The sequence below is a fragment of the Macrotis lagotis genome, chromosome 8 (genome assembly GCF_037893015.1).
Source record: "Macrotis lagotis isolate mMagLag1 chromosome 8, bilby.v1.9.chrom.fasta, whole genome shotgun sequence".
In the NCBI taxonomy this organism is placed as follows: Eukaryota; Metazoa; Chordata; class Mammalia; order Peramelemorphia; family Peramelidae; genus Macrotis; species Macrotis lagotis.
In genome coordinates, this window is record NC_133665.1 from 26,922,184 (window position 1) to 26,936,664 (window position 14,481).

The following is a 14,481-nucleotide window of genomic DNA, read 5'->3' on the forward strand; positions in this document are numbered from 1 at the left end:
TGAGATGGGAAAAAAACAAAACAAAACTAGGAAATAACTCCTCCAGGGGGCACCAACACCTTCAGACTTTCCTTCTTCAAAAGAGTTTATGCTGAGGTTATAACAAAGCCTAATTCCTTTTATTCACATAGATACATGATGGCAACAGTACACTATCCTCCTCCAAGCTTTCTTTCCCACCAATACCCATTGGTGTCCACATACAAATACAGAGCTTAGAGGCTTAAACAGGAATATGTCCTAACAACCACAGGTGTGTAGTCTTTAGAAAGTCAGGGTTACAACTCCCCACACTCAAACCCAGGGACCTACACCTAGACACACAGACACACACACACATGGTTATTTCCCACATGTACATAGAAACACTTCACCTTGCTTCAGGTGTATTTACCATCTTTGTCCCTTATGGCCCTAGATGTTCGAAAGGGAAGTCTTTTGCCCTTTCTCCGAGCCAGAGTTGGTGTGGAAAAGAGAGGGTGTTTGTTGCATGAGCCCTGTGTCTAGGGAGTTGTTCCCCACCCACTGAACAAATATTAGGGATACTGTGAGTCCCACAAAAATGGACCCTAAACAACAGCCCCTCGAGATGATGGATTTGGAGGGAAGTCATCTATCCTTTCAGGAACTCCGGCTGCCTTTGCACACTGGTGCTGAGTGTATACAGCTCCTACTAGGAATAAGATCCTAGTTCACTACAGGATCTAAGCCTCTGGAAGGAAGCAGAAAAGGGAAGTAATTTGAGGAAGGGTCCTATCTTAGGACTCCCTGGCCACATTCCCAGAGGAAAACATCTTAAAAAGAACCTCCAAGCTAGAGGAGATAGGAGCTAAGTATTTTTCTTCCCCCACCCCCAGGCCTCCCCAAGTCCTCAGGTGCCTTCTCCTCCTTTTCCTGCTCTTTGTCCCTTCACATTATGCTTGAACTATTCTATTGAAATAGAATGCCTTTTCCTATTCCTCTTCACCTAGCCACAAGGTTCTGCTTCAAGTTTCCCAGTAAACCTTCCCTGACTGCTCCAGTTCACCCTAACCTTACCTTTTTCAAACCTCTGACAACCTGAACTCTGATCACACACTGTCCCATCTTTCCCCTGTTCAGTTCAAAACTGAATATTCCCCCCAACAAAGTGCTAGGAAAACCTGAGGGCACAATTTATCCAATCTGTTTTTATATAGCTATAGCCCAGCACTGACTTCCCAGAATTCCAAACATAATGAGGGGCCTCTTCCCTGATCTCTCCTTCCCCTTCTACCACAGGAGATTTTGAAGCCAGACCAAAAAGCTGAGACAACTAAAATGTTAAGGGGACAAGGTTAAGATCCAGAAAGGAGATGGGCTTGGAGAATGGAGATATTTATGGCCTTATTCTCCAATTCCTAAATCTGGAGAATCAAAACTGTATCTAGTTAGACCCACCCTCTTGGCTGTGTTTTTAGGTAAAGGGCCAGAGGATAGGGATGGGATGGGCTGAGTGTGATTTCCCAGTAGCATAGGAACTCAGAACTGAGGCCTCAGGGGAAAGATAGGAATTGTGTAGATCTGATAAGGGAAATGGTGAGTCATAAGATCATTAGAAATGATGACTTAGAGGGGATAACATGGATGTAGTAGCAGTAAGGGCTAGGGGTGGGGGAAAGGAGGTTACCCTCTTTGTTTTCCCACTAGTTGAGCCTCTCCTAAGGTACTCACCAGGCATGGTCTTCACTTGCACCATAGGAGCCAAGAATCGAGGCTTTGGAGCAGTCTCTTTTCTGTTTCCTTTCAGCCTCATCCTGTTGTGAACAGAGTATACAAGCTTTCCTCTGAGCCTGGGAGGGATGTCTCAAGGCTCCACAGAGGTCACAGTAGTTAGGTCAGTTAGGGGAGGGGGTCAGTGGGTCTCACCTAGGATATGAGGAGGTTGGTCTAGAGATAATCTCTAAGAGCCATCATTTGATCTTAAGAGCCAGATCAGATATTAAGGTGCAGCTAGGTGGCAAAATGGATAGAGCACTGGATTTGGAGTCAGGAGGATGGGAGTTCAAATCCAGCCTCAGACATTTACTAGCTGTGTGACCTTGGGCAAGTCACTTAACCCTGACTGCCCAGCATCCAAGGGCATCTCCAGTTATCCTGATTCATATCTGGCCACTGCATCCAGATAGTTCTGGAGGAGAAAAGTGAGACTGGTGACTTAGCACAGCATCCCCCTCACTCAAATCCAATTCATGTACTTGTCATGGCATCACCTCCCTGATTCATAGTCTTCTTTGGGGATGAAGGACAAGTATTAAGAGCCAGAAGAATCTAGCCATTTTACAGCTATGAAACTGAGGGTCAGGGTATGATTTGAACCCAGATCCCCTGACTCTAGGACCAATGCTCTTTCACTTATACCATAAACTGTAAAAGGAATAGGCCGGGGGGGGGGGGGATCAAAGGGAGTTTAAGGCTGAATGATCTATAAGATCAGGGTAAGAGAGGCAATTTGAGATTTGATGGTGGGGGGGAATAGAATGTTGACAGGACTCGAGTCACTTACCAAAGCAGTAGTGCGAGGGCCCCAGCAGCCAGACCCACAAAAGAGAAAACACCCAGAGATGCTACCACAGTCACCTGCTCCAGGGGATCCCTTTGGTCTGAATGGAAAGAAGAACCCATATGAGAAGCAGCTTGACCCCACCACTTCAGCAGATGGAGGCCCTCGAGGAGATTCTTTGGGGTCTGTCTATCCCTGATGAGGATCACCCTGACGTACCCAGCTAGCCAACTCACCCATTAGAGGCTGAGAGTCGGGCTGCAGGGAAGGCCCAGCGAGGACACGTCTCTCTGGCTTCATCTCAGTCTGTTCTTGCACCTGTGTCTGTGTCTGCATCTCTGTCTCTAAGGGCTTCTCACTGGGTCTGGTGATCAGACCAAAGGCAGCCAATGCTAAAAGAGCAAGAGTAGCTTATGAAGGGTAGAGTTGCTCTCCAGATCTTCCCTCCCTTCTATCCTCCCACACCCAAACACTTTTCCTCACCAGGACTCGGAGTCCCCCAGGCCTCCTCACTCCAGTCACTCCAAGTACCAGCATCAAGGAAGTCTCGGGCACTAACTCTCACAACATGGGGCAGCCCAGCCACAGCATCAGTGATCACTTCTTCCAGCCCAGTTGGCTCCACCTGCGGGGGTCACAGGGAGGGACCTGGGGGCACGGGGTACTTTGGCAAAGCATTCCATGAGGGAATGAGGAGTATAGGGAAATGAGTTTTCTGACCTATACTGGAGCTGACTACTGCATGGGTCCTGAAATGTCTGCAAATTGTACTGAGGTCTTCTAATCTTGGATTGGATAGATGGAAGTACAGGGATACAGTGATGCAGGATGCAGAATGAGGGCAGAGGACAGTCTGGCAAAGTTGAAGATACCTTCCCTTTTATGCTCATCCAGCATCATTGGGGGACTAAAAAATTTTTCCCAGACAGAATGGTACAGAACAAAGGTCCCAAGGCTCTAGGATAAACCCAAATAATTCATCTAGATCCCATAAAATGGTTCATTGAGCAATCTATAGTCAGTTCTGAAATTAACTTAGAATCTGGACAATCCAAAAGTTACAAATGTTAGTCCTGTAAAGGACTGAAGAATATGTATCAGAGGGTCCTCTGTACATCCCTCATTTTACAGATGAGGAAACGTCTAGCAAATTTTTTTTTAATTCAGAAACATTATTAAGCCACAGTCTACTTGTTAATTCCAAAGAGGGGAGCAAACCAAAGAGATGGGGACGAAATGAAGTGAGATTACTGTGGATGTTAGTGTTCTCCCTGTCTATCCTAGATGGGATGCCACCACACACATAGGAACACTCATTCCAAGGCATAAGAACTGGATATACACAGAACAGGCTAAGCCCTCAGAGCTAAAAGAGTCAGAGATATGAAGATGAAGCTTGTACTATAGGGACTTCCAGATCTGAGCGCACCTATCCTGTGGAAAAGGTCTAAGTATTTTGCCTCCATTTCATGCTTTCACCTTACCATGGACTGGAATAAATCCCTCTATCCCACCTTTCCCCTTACCATGGACCAGGTCCGGTGGCGCACAGGGCGGTATTGAAGTCGGAACTTGAGCAGAAAGTGGGGTTGGAGGGGCCAGGAGTTTGGATAGGCCCAGCTAACCAGCAGGCGGCGAGGAGCCCCAGGAATTGGTTCCACTCGAAGTCCCTGGGGTGGGTCTGGCCTTACTGTGAACATGAAGGCAGGGGATGAGCTTGGGGTCAATAGGGATATCCAAGAAGTTCCTATGTGCTACTCCTTAAATTCTGCCCTGAGTTTAGATCAGAGACAGTTAAGCTATAGATGCTAGGATTAGAGAAGGTGGTAATAGGAAATACCAGGAAGCATAAAGAGGAAGGGAAGAGGCGTATCACAGATGCTAAGGTCAATGAGAGATAATGAAAGAATATGATTGATATGCTATGAATGGTTGTGCTACAGAGAAGTTGATTTGTGTAGAAGTGTCTGTAAATGTAGAATCTATATAGGGGTTTGAGGTTTGAAGCAACAGCTATCTACTTTGTTGGAATTATATATAAAGTCCATATATGTATACATGTACATATGTAGTTTTACTGTGTAATATTTCATATCCTGCTCTCAGTACAGAACAGGTGAGCCCCAGGGCCTTGCCCCTCTTCTCCTCTCCCTCTATACTATATTTGGAGAATAAGCTCCCATAGAGTCAATGATAATCATCTCAAGGCAGATGATTCTTAGATCTATTTATGCTGACCTCCAGGCTCACATCTCAAACTGCCTTTTATACATCCTAAACTGAATATCACATAGAAATCTTAACTTCTACAGGTCCCAAACTAAAGTCATCTTGGCCTCCAAGCCTTCTTCTTTTGCTAACCTCTTATAAGACTGTCCAGGTAACATCAGGTTCACATCCTGAGTATCACATTACTTGTGATTCTTCCCTCTCACCTTCCCATATCCAATCATCTGTCAAGTTCTGTTGAGTCACCTTCGTGACTCAAGCTCCCTTCTCTTTTCTGAAAGCCTCACACTTGCACTGTGCGACTGCCTGCTAGTCAGTCTCTTTGTCTCAAATTTCTCCCTGCTCCAGTCCATTCTCCACTCAATAGTCAAGTTATCTTAAGTATTGGTCTGACCATGGCACTCCCTTTTAAATAAATTCCAGCACATTTCTAATACTTACAGGAGCAAATAGAAAAACTGTTCGACTTTTAAAACTCTTCATAATGTAACCCCTCCAACCTTTCCTACTTCCTTCCCTTATTCCTCTCCCACTTGGCAATCCAGTGATACCCTACTTCTCATACATAACAGTGCATTTCTCTTCTGTGAATCCTTTCCTAGTCCTTAATCTTAGTGCCTTCTCACTGAGACTCTCCCCAATTTATGCTGCTTAGGCCTTGCTCATATATAGTTATTTGCATGTTGTCTTCTCCATTAGACTGTGAGATCCTGGAGAGCAGGGACCATTTTTTGCCTTTCTTAATAACCCAGTACTTAGTACAGATACTAAATGAATGTTTGTTGATTGACAGAAATATACTTCAGGGGCAGCTAGGTGGCACAGTGGATAGAGCACTGGCCCTGGAGTCAGGAGTACCTGAGTTCAAATCCAGACTCAGACACTTAACAATTACCTAGCTGGGTGGCCTTGGGCAATCCACTTAACCCCATGCCTTGCCAAAAAAAAAAAAAAAAAAAAAACCCTTAAAAAAAAAGTTGCCAAAGTGTGCATTCCACTAACAGCCTTTGGGAATATAGGATCTCCTCAGTGACACTACAAAAGAGGACTTTAGGGGCAGCTAGATGGTGCAGTGAATAGAGCACCTGCCCTGGAGTCAGGAGTACCTGAGTTCAAATCTGGCCTCAGACACTTAATAATTACCTGGCTGTGTGGCCTTGGGCAAGCCACTTAACCCCATTGCCTTGCAAAAAAAAAAACAAAAACCAAAACCCAAAAACCTGAAAGAGGACTTTAATGGAGGAAATCATTTAATAAAGGAATGTAATTAAGGGATTTGGTGAAGAATTTCACCTCCCTTCACTGGACCTGTGTTTAAGGGAAAGAAATCCTGGGGAGTAGGTAGAACTGATAACCAAAACCATCACTCACTGAGTTCAGGACCTGGGACAGGGGAAAGTGGGTTGGATTTTGAGTCAGAAGAACTGGGTTCAAATTCTAGCTTTTTGTTCCTTACTAAATATGTGAGCCAATTTCATAGCTCTCTGGGCTTGTTTTCTCTTATGAAAAATGAGCAGGTTGGATTAGATAAACTCTTTTTTGTTTTGTTTTGTTTTGTTTTGTTTTTGCAAGGCAATGGGGTTAGGTGACTTGCCCAAAGTTTCACAGCTAGGCAATTATTAAGTGTCTGAAGCCAGAGTTGAACTCAGGTACTCCTCACTCCAGGGTCCTTGCTCTATTCTCCCACACCCAGATTAGATGAACTCTTAAGCCCTGTCTGGCTCAGTTTATGATTCTCTGCTATTCACCATCAGTGAACTGCAGATGATTAGACAATTAGAGTCTAAAATAGTCAACCTGAGTTTTGAAAGAGAAAGAGACAGAGCAGAAGAATGCTTCTGGTCCTTGAAGGGATATTGCAGAATACAAAATGTGAACCATTTGGGATGATGATGTTTAGGTCAAAAACTGTTCTTGAGATTAGGTGAAGGGGCCAGTTTAGGACAAAAGGTAGAAAACTCAAGCTTCAATAGAGGGCAGGACCAGCTGATGGAATGCCTTCCAAAAACCAACAGAATGAGAAAGAGTAGGTCAGGGATAAAGATAAGATGTTAGGGATTATAGTCAGAGATACCTAGCAGATGATGAAAAGTGCTGCCTATACTAAAGGAAAAGAACAGTAAGCCAAAGCAGGACATGAAGCCTGGGTGTACTCTTTGGGGTCAAAGAGAAAAGAGCCCAAATGAAAGAAAACTGAAGAGTCCAGTGGATTTAGTGCCAAGCCTGGAATTAGTAAAACCTGAGTTTAAATTTGACCTTAGACACTTACTAGCTGTGTGACCCTGGACAAGTCGCTTCTCCTATTCTGCCTCAACTGTAAAATGGGGACAACAATATCACCTACCTCCTGGGGTTATAGTTGGGAATGAAATAACAGGGTAGATACTCAAATACTTGTATCTTTTCTCAGGGAGGCTATAGAGCAGAGGTAAAGTCTAGCTTGGAGCTAGAAGGTAGGAAAGAAATTCACAGAAGTGGGATTTGAGCTTCCCTTGGGTGTAGCAGCTTCACCTCCTGGAGGAATGTGCCAGAATAATGTATTTGGGATTATACTGAATTTAGAGTTAGTAAGAGATTTAGGTTGGAATCCTAGCTCTGATACATAATCCATTTGTAACCATGGTCCAGTCACATAATCTCTGTAAGCCTCAATGTCCTAGGGGCAGTTAGGTGGATAGAGCACTGGCCCTGGAGTCAGGAGGACATGAGTTCAAATCCAGTCTCAGACACATAATAATTACCTAGCTGTGTGACCTTGGGCAAGTCACTTAACCCCACTGCCTTGTAAAAAACTAAAACAAAAACAAACAAGCAAAAAAAACCCCTCAGTGTCCTCTTCTGGAAACTAGGGATAATGACCTTTGTACTTTCCATATCATCAGGTCAAAAAAAGCACATAAACTTTAAAAGTCTCATATAAATGAGAGTTATTAAATAACAGAGGATCACAGGGTCTGGAACATGATAAATACCTCAATGCTTGTTTCCTTCTTTATCCAGGAACCAAGGTAGGAAACACCCCCCCCACCATGGTCAGGAAAATAGGATCAAACCCTGTCCTCCATAATTCATTCTGTTTGGGGGTATACTTGTGGTTTGATTTTATTCACTTTCATTTCTTAGTTAATCCTTGCCCTTGAAACTTTCCATCTTGTAAAAATTCAAGAAAAGGAAGAAGTCACTACAGGATTCAGGGACATAAAAAGTGACTTAGTGAGAGTCTAGTGTGGTTGCAGGGGTAAGAATCCTTATGAAAAGAGAATGGGGTGGGGGGGGAGTGCCAAAGTCAGCCAGTCCCTAAATAGAGTAAGGAGCAAGTACTTTCCAGGGTCATTCAGTGACAGTGGGATATAGTTTAGGGGTCATTTAAGGGGTCAATATTCTGACAAATTGGGTCATTGGGAAGAAGATCAGTGACAGAGGAGTCATGGGGGTCAATATGGAGGTCACTGTAGAGTTTTCCAGAAATATTCTGTGCAGGTACAGTCAGTTTTTGCAAAGCGGAGTCCTAGGGGTCCCTTGTGGACTATATAGAATTGTGAGAGATAACCAACAGATCTTCTGTATGATGCTTGAGTTAGTTTGCATGCAGTACCTGTCTTTTTATGGGGACAGTATTGAGAAGGCTAGTCAGAGATACACTGCAGGGATGGGGATGGGGGGGCTAATATTTAAGAGGTTCATAGTAGAAGTCAATGGGGAAGAAATTAGAGGAACAGAAATAGGATGCTTTCTGTGATGATAGGGTTGAGGCAGCTATGCCAGACTTGGGAGTTAAGAAGACCAGAATTTAAATCCTGCCTCAGGCATCTACGAACCAGGTGACCCTGGAAAAAGTCACCTAATCTTTCTAAGCCTCACTGGCCTCATCTATAAAATGAGGGGGTTGGACTTAATAATTTCTAAGGCTTCTGCCAGCTTTAAATCTATAATTGTATAAGGGTCAGTTTTGTAAAGAATCACATGAGGTCATTCCATATGTTACTGAGGTCATTCTAAAATGTGCTGCTAGTTGTTCAGCACACAAAATATCAACATAATTGGATAGGGGTGGGGGTTAGGTTATCATGGATATTCTTCATACTAATAGATTTTCTTGTAGAGGGTCAGAGTTGGGGGGAAGTGGGTCATTCATAGATATTTTATGTCAGAAGTCAGTATTTTAGGTGATATCAAAAGAGAGCTTACTTACAGATACTCTGCATGCTCACATCCAGGAGGCGGACACTTGCCCCCAGGGGATTCACTTCAGTCACATTAATGCGATATTGGCTCCAGAACTCAGAGCCATGGACCACACACCGGGTAGCCCCAGGAAGTTCCGGTAGGCATGGCCTTGGATCTGTAGACAGCGCTGACCTATATTTGCGGGATAATACAGTGGGTATCAGGACTACTCACTCAGAGGATTCCCTGTACTATTCTGGACCCAACACAGTGGCTAAGCTTATCCTCCTAAAATCCTCTACCCACATAACCTCTCTTTCCAAAGAGTCCCCCCTGGGAATAAGAGAGAATCAGAACTTTTTACCTTCCTCTTTCTGTTCCAAGGATGATTTTCTTCCTATGACAAGAGGAAGGAGAAAAGGGATGCATGGGTTAAATCCCTGGGCTACTAAAGAAAGAAATCTCCCAGTGCCCCCCCCTCCCAGTTGAAATTTCCTAACCTATAGAGAAGTCCCAGGGGAAGTTTGTCTACCCCCAATTTTCCCTTCTCCCCATCTCCCCTGTACCCATTCCATTTCTCTTTTATTCCTGCCTCACACACCTGTAAGAGGCAATGTATCGTGTGGGGAGGCCACTGACCCGGCTGGAGTTCCAGGAACAGGAGAAATTCTCATAGTCTGATGCCCGGCAGGAAACCATGGGGCGAGATGGAGGGTCTGTGGGGGACAGGACAGGAGCTAAGGGCTGCCAGGGAGGCATCAATTACTCTCTTCCAGACTTTCTCCTTGCTAGGGTGTCAGCCCTTTCCAGTCATTCACAGGCCCACTCAACTCCATCCCTCCATCAGCACCACTCACATCATTCCCCAGCTAATACCCCTCAAACCCCAAACACCACTCACAGCCTAGTTGGAGCATTACAGAGCCTCTGGTCCCCCCATCCTGGGACTGACAGATGTAGGTGCCCTCGTCTTTGCTATCTGCCTGCTCCAGGACCAACTCCCGTTGTGCCAACCCTAACTCTGACCTCGATGGCTCCAGGAGTGCATGGCCATCAGCCCGGTGCCAGGAAACCAGTGTCCTAAGGATGCAAGTGGGGGAGGAGGGGTTGAGGATGGAACAGCATGAAGTTGGAAGATCAATCATTAAACATGAAGCACCTATTAGTTCAAAGGACTATGCTGAAGTGCTGGACCAGCGCTGAAGTCGATGGACTCTCCTCCCCACCCCATTCCCTCAGCTCCTGATTATATATCTCACCCCATCATCCCCTGAAAATATGAGAAAGTTATGATGGAGCTTGGAGAAGTGAGGTGAGATCCTTACCTGCGAGTCACTCCTGGACACAAGAGCACAATGGTCTCTCCGAGTTGTCCATAATGGACCCCTGGGGGTGAGATTGGTATAAATTCTATGGAGAAAGCCTCCCCATGCTGACTTTTCAGACATCTCCCAATTCCCTCCCACATCAGGGGATAGTAGTTGCAAGGGATTCTAGGAATTGGGCTTCAGCTTGTAGATTACTGGATCACATTCCTAGGGCATGCATGGAGGGAGGAGAAGAGGAAAGGGTACCAGTTTTAGCCTAAATTCTGATATCCTGAGGTCTGATAACTCCCTCAGGTCAGTAGTTGGGGGCCCAGGTCAATGCCATGCTTTCTCACCTGGAGGACCCCAGGTCTCAGGGCCAATAGAAGAGACAGACACGAGGGCTGCAGTCACTATCACCAGGACCCTGCCCAGTCCAGAACAACTGCTGCTCATCTGGAAGGAGAATAAGGCACAGGCTCATCTCAAGAGAAGCAGCTCTCTGGGACCCCAGCCTCTTCTGATATTAGTCCTCCCTCCCTCCAGGGATCTTGTTTTTTCCAAGACATAAAATAGAAAACTCAGAGGGACTTTCATTTTCTGGGACTGGGGGACAGATTTCCCCTTAGGAATTGGCATAAATACAATGACACATATACACTTTCATAAACAAAGGCAGCAATAGACAATATATTCACAAAAATACATGCACATTTAATATTATAATACATAGTCCCACCTCCTCTTCCTTACCACTCCTACCCCCTCCCCAGCCCCCAAGAGCCCCAGTTCTGGGCTTGGGGCCCAGGACAAAAGCTGGAGGCGTTGGGGTTCGTGCCAGACCCCTGCCTCCTCCTGACAACCCTTGGCACGGGGGCAAGCTCAGAATCTGGCATTGCTTAGGGCAGCTCCCCCCACCTACTCCACTCTATTTTGGCCCAACTCCACTATTAACCCTAATCTAGAAGATAGCCATATACCCACTAGAAAGGAATGGATAAATCTGAACCCCTGAACCTAGGAAACTGGTGTCTGGGAAATAGTCTGGAGATCCAAGAATCCCCTCAGCTCAATGCCTCCTGAAAAGATCTGTTTGATGGGGAGGGGGAATGTACACAGATTGGAGAAATAGCATCAGGGTGTGGCCATGTTCTGACACCCCCAGCCCTGCTTAAATCAACCATTATGAGTCCATCTTCTCCAACTCTGGAACAAACAGGCTGAGAGGAGACAGTCTGGCTCTAACCAGACCCTGGGCTACCCTCTCCCCATCTTTTCTTAGTTCCTTTCTGGATTCACTCCTAGGAAAGGAGCCTTAGAGGCTTAGGGAGAGGGAGGGAGAAGTTTGGGAGGTAAACGACTAACGAGATCCAGATGCAACAGCTGCTGCCAGAGGCCCTGAGACAAAAGGGTGACTGGGGGAGGGAAAGGGGGAGGGGAGGTACCTTATGGAAGGAGAGACACTGGATGTGGGAGATACAGCTGGAAGGTACACTGAGAGTGATAGAGATGAGTTGGGAAGGGGGCTGAGCAGAGGGGGCTTTAGAGAAAGAGACAGGATTTATGTGAATGCAAGTGTTTGCATGCATACATGTGTCTATGTGCTTGTTTGTCGGTAGGTAGTGGGGTATAGGTCCATCCCCCCATGGAGTGAGGCACGAAGCTTCTCTGCCTCTCTCACTTTGCACCCGCACCCCTACCTCTATCCCCCCTACCTTAGATCCCGGTGCTCTCTGTGTCCATGATCCTTCTTCCTCCCTCCAGTCCTCAGCCAATTCCTTCTCTGCCTCTCAGCTCTGAGCTCTGAGCTCTGGGAGTTCAAGGCAGCCCCCCTCTCCCCACCTCCTTGCCTGGCTCCTCCAATTCCCACCCCTTTCTCCCCCCCATCCCCTGGCAGAATGCGGCTACCCCTCGGCCAGGCCCCCTTCGCTCCCCTCCTTCCCCTTGCCCCAGCCCCAGGGGCAAGGCAAAGCTAAGGAATGGCCCTCTTCCACCCCAGGACGCTGCAAAGGGGGCCTCCTGCCCTGCTCCCCCCATGGGGGGCTGCGGAGCGGGCCTGTGAGGGGTCTAGTGAGGTTCGGGGGGGTCCGTGTGCTCGCGGCTGGGCTCGCACGCGTGCGCCCCGTGTCCGTGAGTGAGGGGCCGCAGGGGAGCGCCGGGGCCACGGCCCCCGGCCCCCGCCCAAGGGGCGGCTCCTGTCCCCGAGCTCGGCCGGGCGGACCCGCACGAGTGAGACCCCCGGGCCGGGCCCGCAGGGGAGCACGTGGCTGCGATGGGAGACCCCGCGTCCCCGCGCGCCCCACTCCTGCGGCTGCTCCCCAGGGGCTGAGGGAAGGGGGGCCGGGAGAATCCCCCCGCCCCAGGAGACTGGCCCCTCGGGGCCCGCCGCAGCCCCGTCCCTCCCAGCCCGGCCCCTCAGGACGCTCCTCGCCTCCTCCTCGGCGCGCCGGGCCGGGCCGGCTCCGGGGACGGCTCCGGGGCCCGGCTCCGGGGCCCGGCTCGGGGGTCCGGCTCCGGGGCCCGGCTCCGGGGCCCGGCCGCCCGCCCGTCCTCACCTTATGCGGCCCAGCCGCCAGCCCGCCCGCTCCCGCCGCCGCTCGGCCTCGGGCCCCCGCCCCCGGGCACAGCGGGCCGCCCCGTGCCCCCGGGTCCCGGCGGAGCGGGGGTCGGCGCTCCCTGGCCCATTGGAGTCCGGCACTGCCAATCAGCGGCGCCGCCCAGGCCCCCACCCCGGCCCGGACACTTCCTGTCCCCGGGGCGGGAGGGGCAGCGACCGGAGGGCGGGAGTGTGGGCAGTGCCTTGGAGAGGGGAAGGGGCGGCCGGGGCCGAGTGAGGGTCCCCTGGGGTCGGAACCGAAGCCCGGGGCCCAGGACGTCCCCCGCCGAGGGCCCGAGAGGGCTCTGTGTCCGCTCTGCCCGGCCCAGCCGATGGGGGGCCTGGGGCCGAGGGCAGCGAAGTCCAGACTGCTGGCGGCGCTGCTTTACCGGGAGCTTCCATAACCTCCCTACTTGACTGGCTCCAGGGCCTCAGGCCCAAAGGAAGTCCTTGGGCCCCCTTCTAGAAGGTTTAACTTGTCATTGCCCCCCCCCCCCAGCCTCCACTTTTTGGTTTAATAAAGGAGCCCCTCAAGAGAAATGAGGCAAATGTGGGCAGAAGGCAAGAGGTCCTGAAATGCATCCTGGGCTGTGGGAGCTAGAAGGGACTCTACATCTGATACAGCCATGCTTATTTTTTTGGTGGCTTAGGTTTGAGCTCCTCCGGCAATTTGGTGGTTTGTGGATCCCTTCTCATAGTAATGATTTGTTTTCTACATTCATAATCAAAAGAAATGCTGAATTTCAGTTGGAGGCTAATGAAAATAAAGTACAATTTTTCTCTCATCCAAGTTCAGACCCCCGAGATCTATCCACACCCCAGATTAAGAAACCTTATTTAACACAAGGGATTCATTTTACATAAGGAAACCAAGGAAGAGGTGAAATTCCTTTCCTAAAGTATGAGTTCTTGTGTTGGCTTCTGAAGCAGATCCAGGACCCAAAACTTGGAAAAAGCTCATAGTAGAATGGAAATTAGGATGGACCAGAAATCTTAGAATTCACAGCTAAAAGGGACCTTTAAAAGACAATCTCTTCCCCAGCCTTCCCACCCCATTTTACAGATGAAGAAAGCTAAGTCCAGGTCTCCCTCTCCAAGGCACAAGGCTGCTAAGAAGTGGGGCTAGGATTCAGACTTCAGCACCCAATCCAAGCTTCACCGGGCCCACAAATCAGGAGTGTGAGCCTAGACTGGCCATTTGTGTAAATGAGCACTAACACTTCTGGTTCTCCCTTCGCTAGGCTGTCCTGAAGAATCAGTTAAGTGTGAAAGTGGTCTATGAAGTACTCTGCAAATCTGGAATGTTCCCCCCTCCCGGCTCCCCAACTCCCATTTCCAGGAAGACTGCCACACAGTCTCATAACTGGTCACTGTATCAGTGTGCCTGCAGCACGTGGGAGGGCGGAGAAGCCAAGCCGTGTGAACACCCATGTGCAGTGTCTGCCAGCAGAGAGGCACCGCCGCCGGCTTGTCTGGGCCCCCTCCCTGAAGGCCTGATCCAGGGCCAAGCTTTGGCAGAACCTGGCTCCAACATGCCAAGAATTTGACTGTCCACAGGAGCCTCGGGTGAGGCCAGCCCCCAAGATACAGGGCTCCCTTCACCTCCCCTCAGACCAGAGGCAAGAAGAAATGGCCCTCCTCCTCCATTTCTAATCAGTCAA

The 14,481-nt window shown here is 48.6% G+C and overlaps 1 protein-coding gene across 2 annotated transcripts; it reads right to left on the bottom strand.

Moving 5' to 3' along the window:
* Positions 1 to 97: 97 nt before the first annotated feature.
* On the bottom strand, positions 98 to 12,874 carry IL11RA (interleukin 11 receptor subunit alpha). 2 transcript variants are annotated; one of them, XM_074196559.1, is made up of 13 exons: positions 12,780 to 12,874; positions 10,581 to 10,680; positions 10,243 to 10,303; positions 9,819 to 9,997; positions 9,519 to 9,633; positions 9,282 to 9,314; positions 8,943 to 9,109; positions 4,048 to 4,211; positions 3,005 to 3,146; positions 2,758 to 2,913; positions 2,525 to 2,621; positions 1,693 to 1,775; positions 98 to 712 (listed from the first exon to the last, which is right to left on the bottom strand). In XM_074196559.1, the coding sequence occupies exons 2-13, from the start codon at positions 10,678 to 10,680 to the stop codon at positions 705 to 707; spliced, it is 1,305 nt and encodes a 434-aa protein (XP_074052660.1). In that variant the 5' UTR covers positions 12,780 to 12,874; the 3' UTR covers positions 98 to 704. The 2 variants fall into 2 exon arrangements, with proteins under 2 accessions (XP_074052660.1, XP_074052659.1); XM_074196558.1 differs by lacking the exon at positions 12,780 to 12,874 and adding an exon at positions 11,940 to 12,058.
* Between the last annotated feature and the right edge of the window lie 1,607 nt (positions 12,875 to 14,481).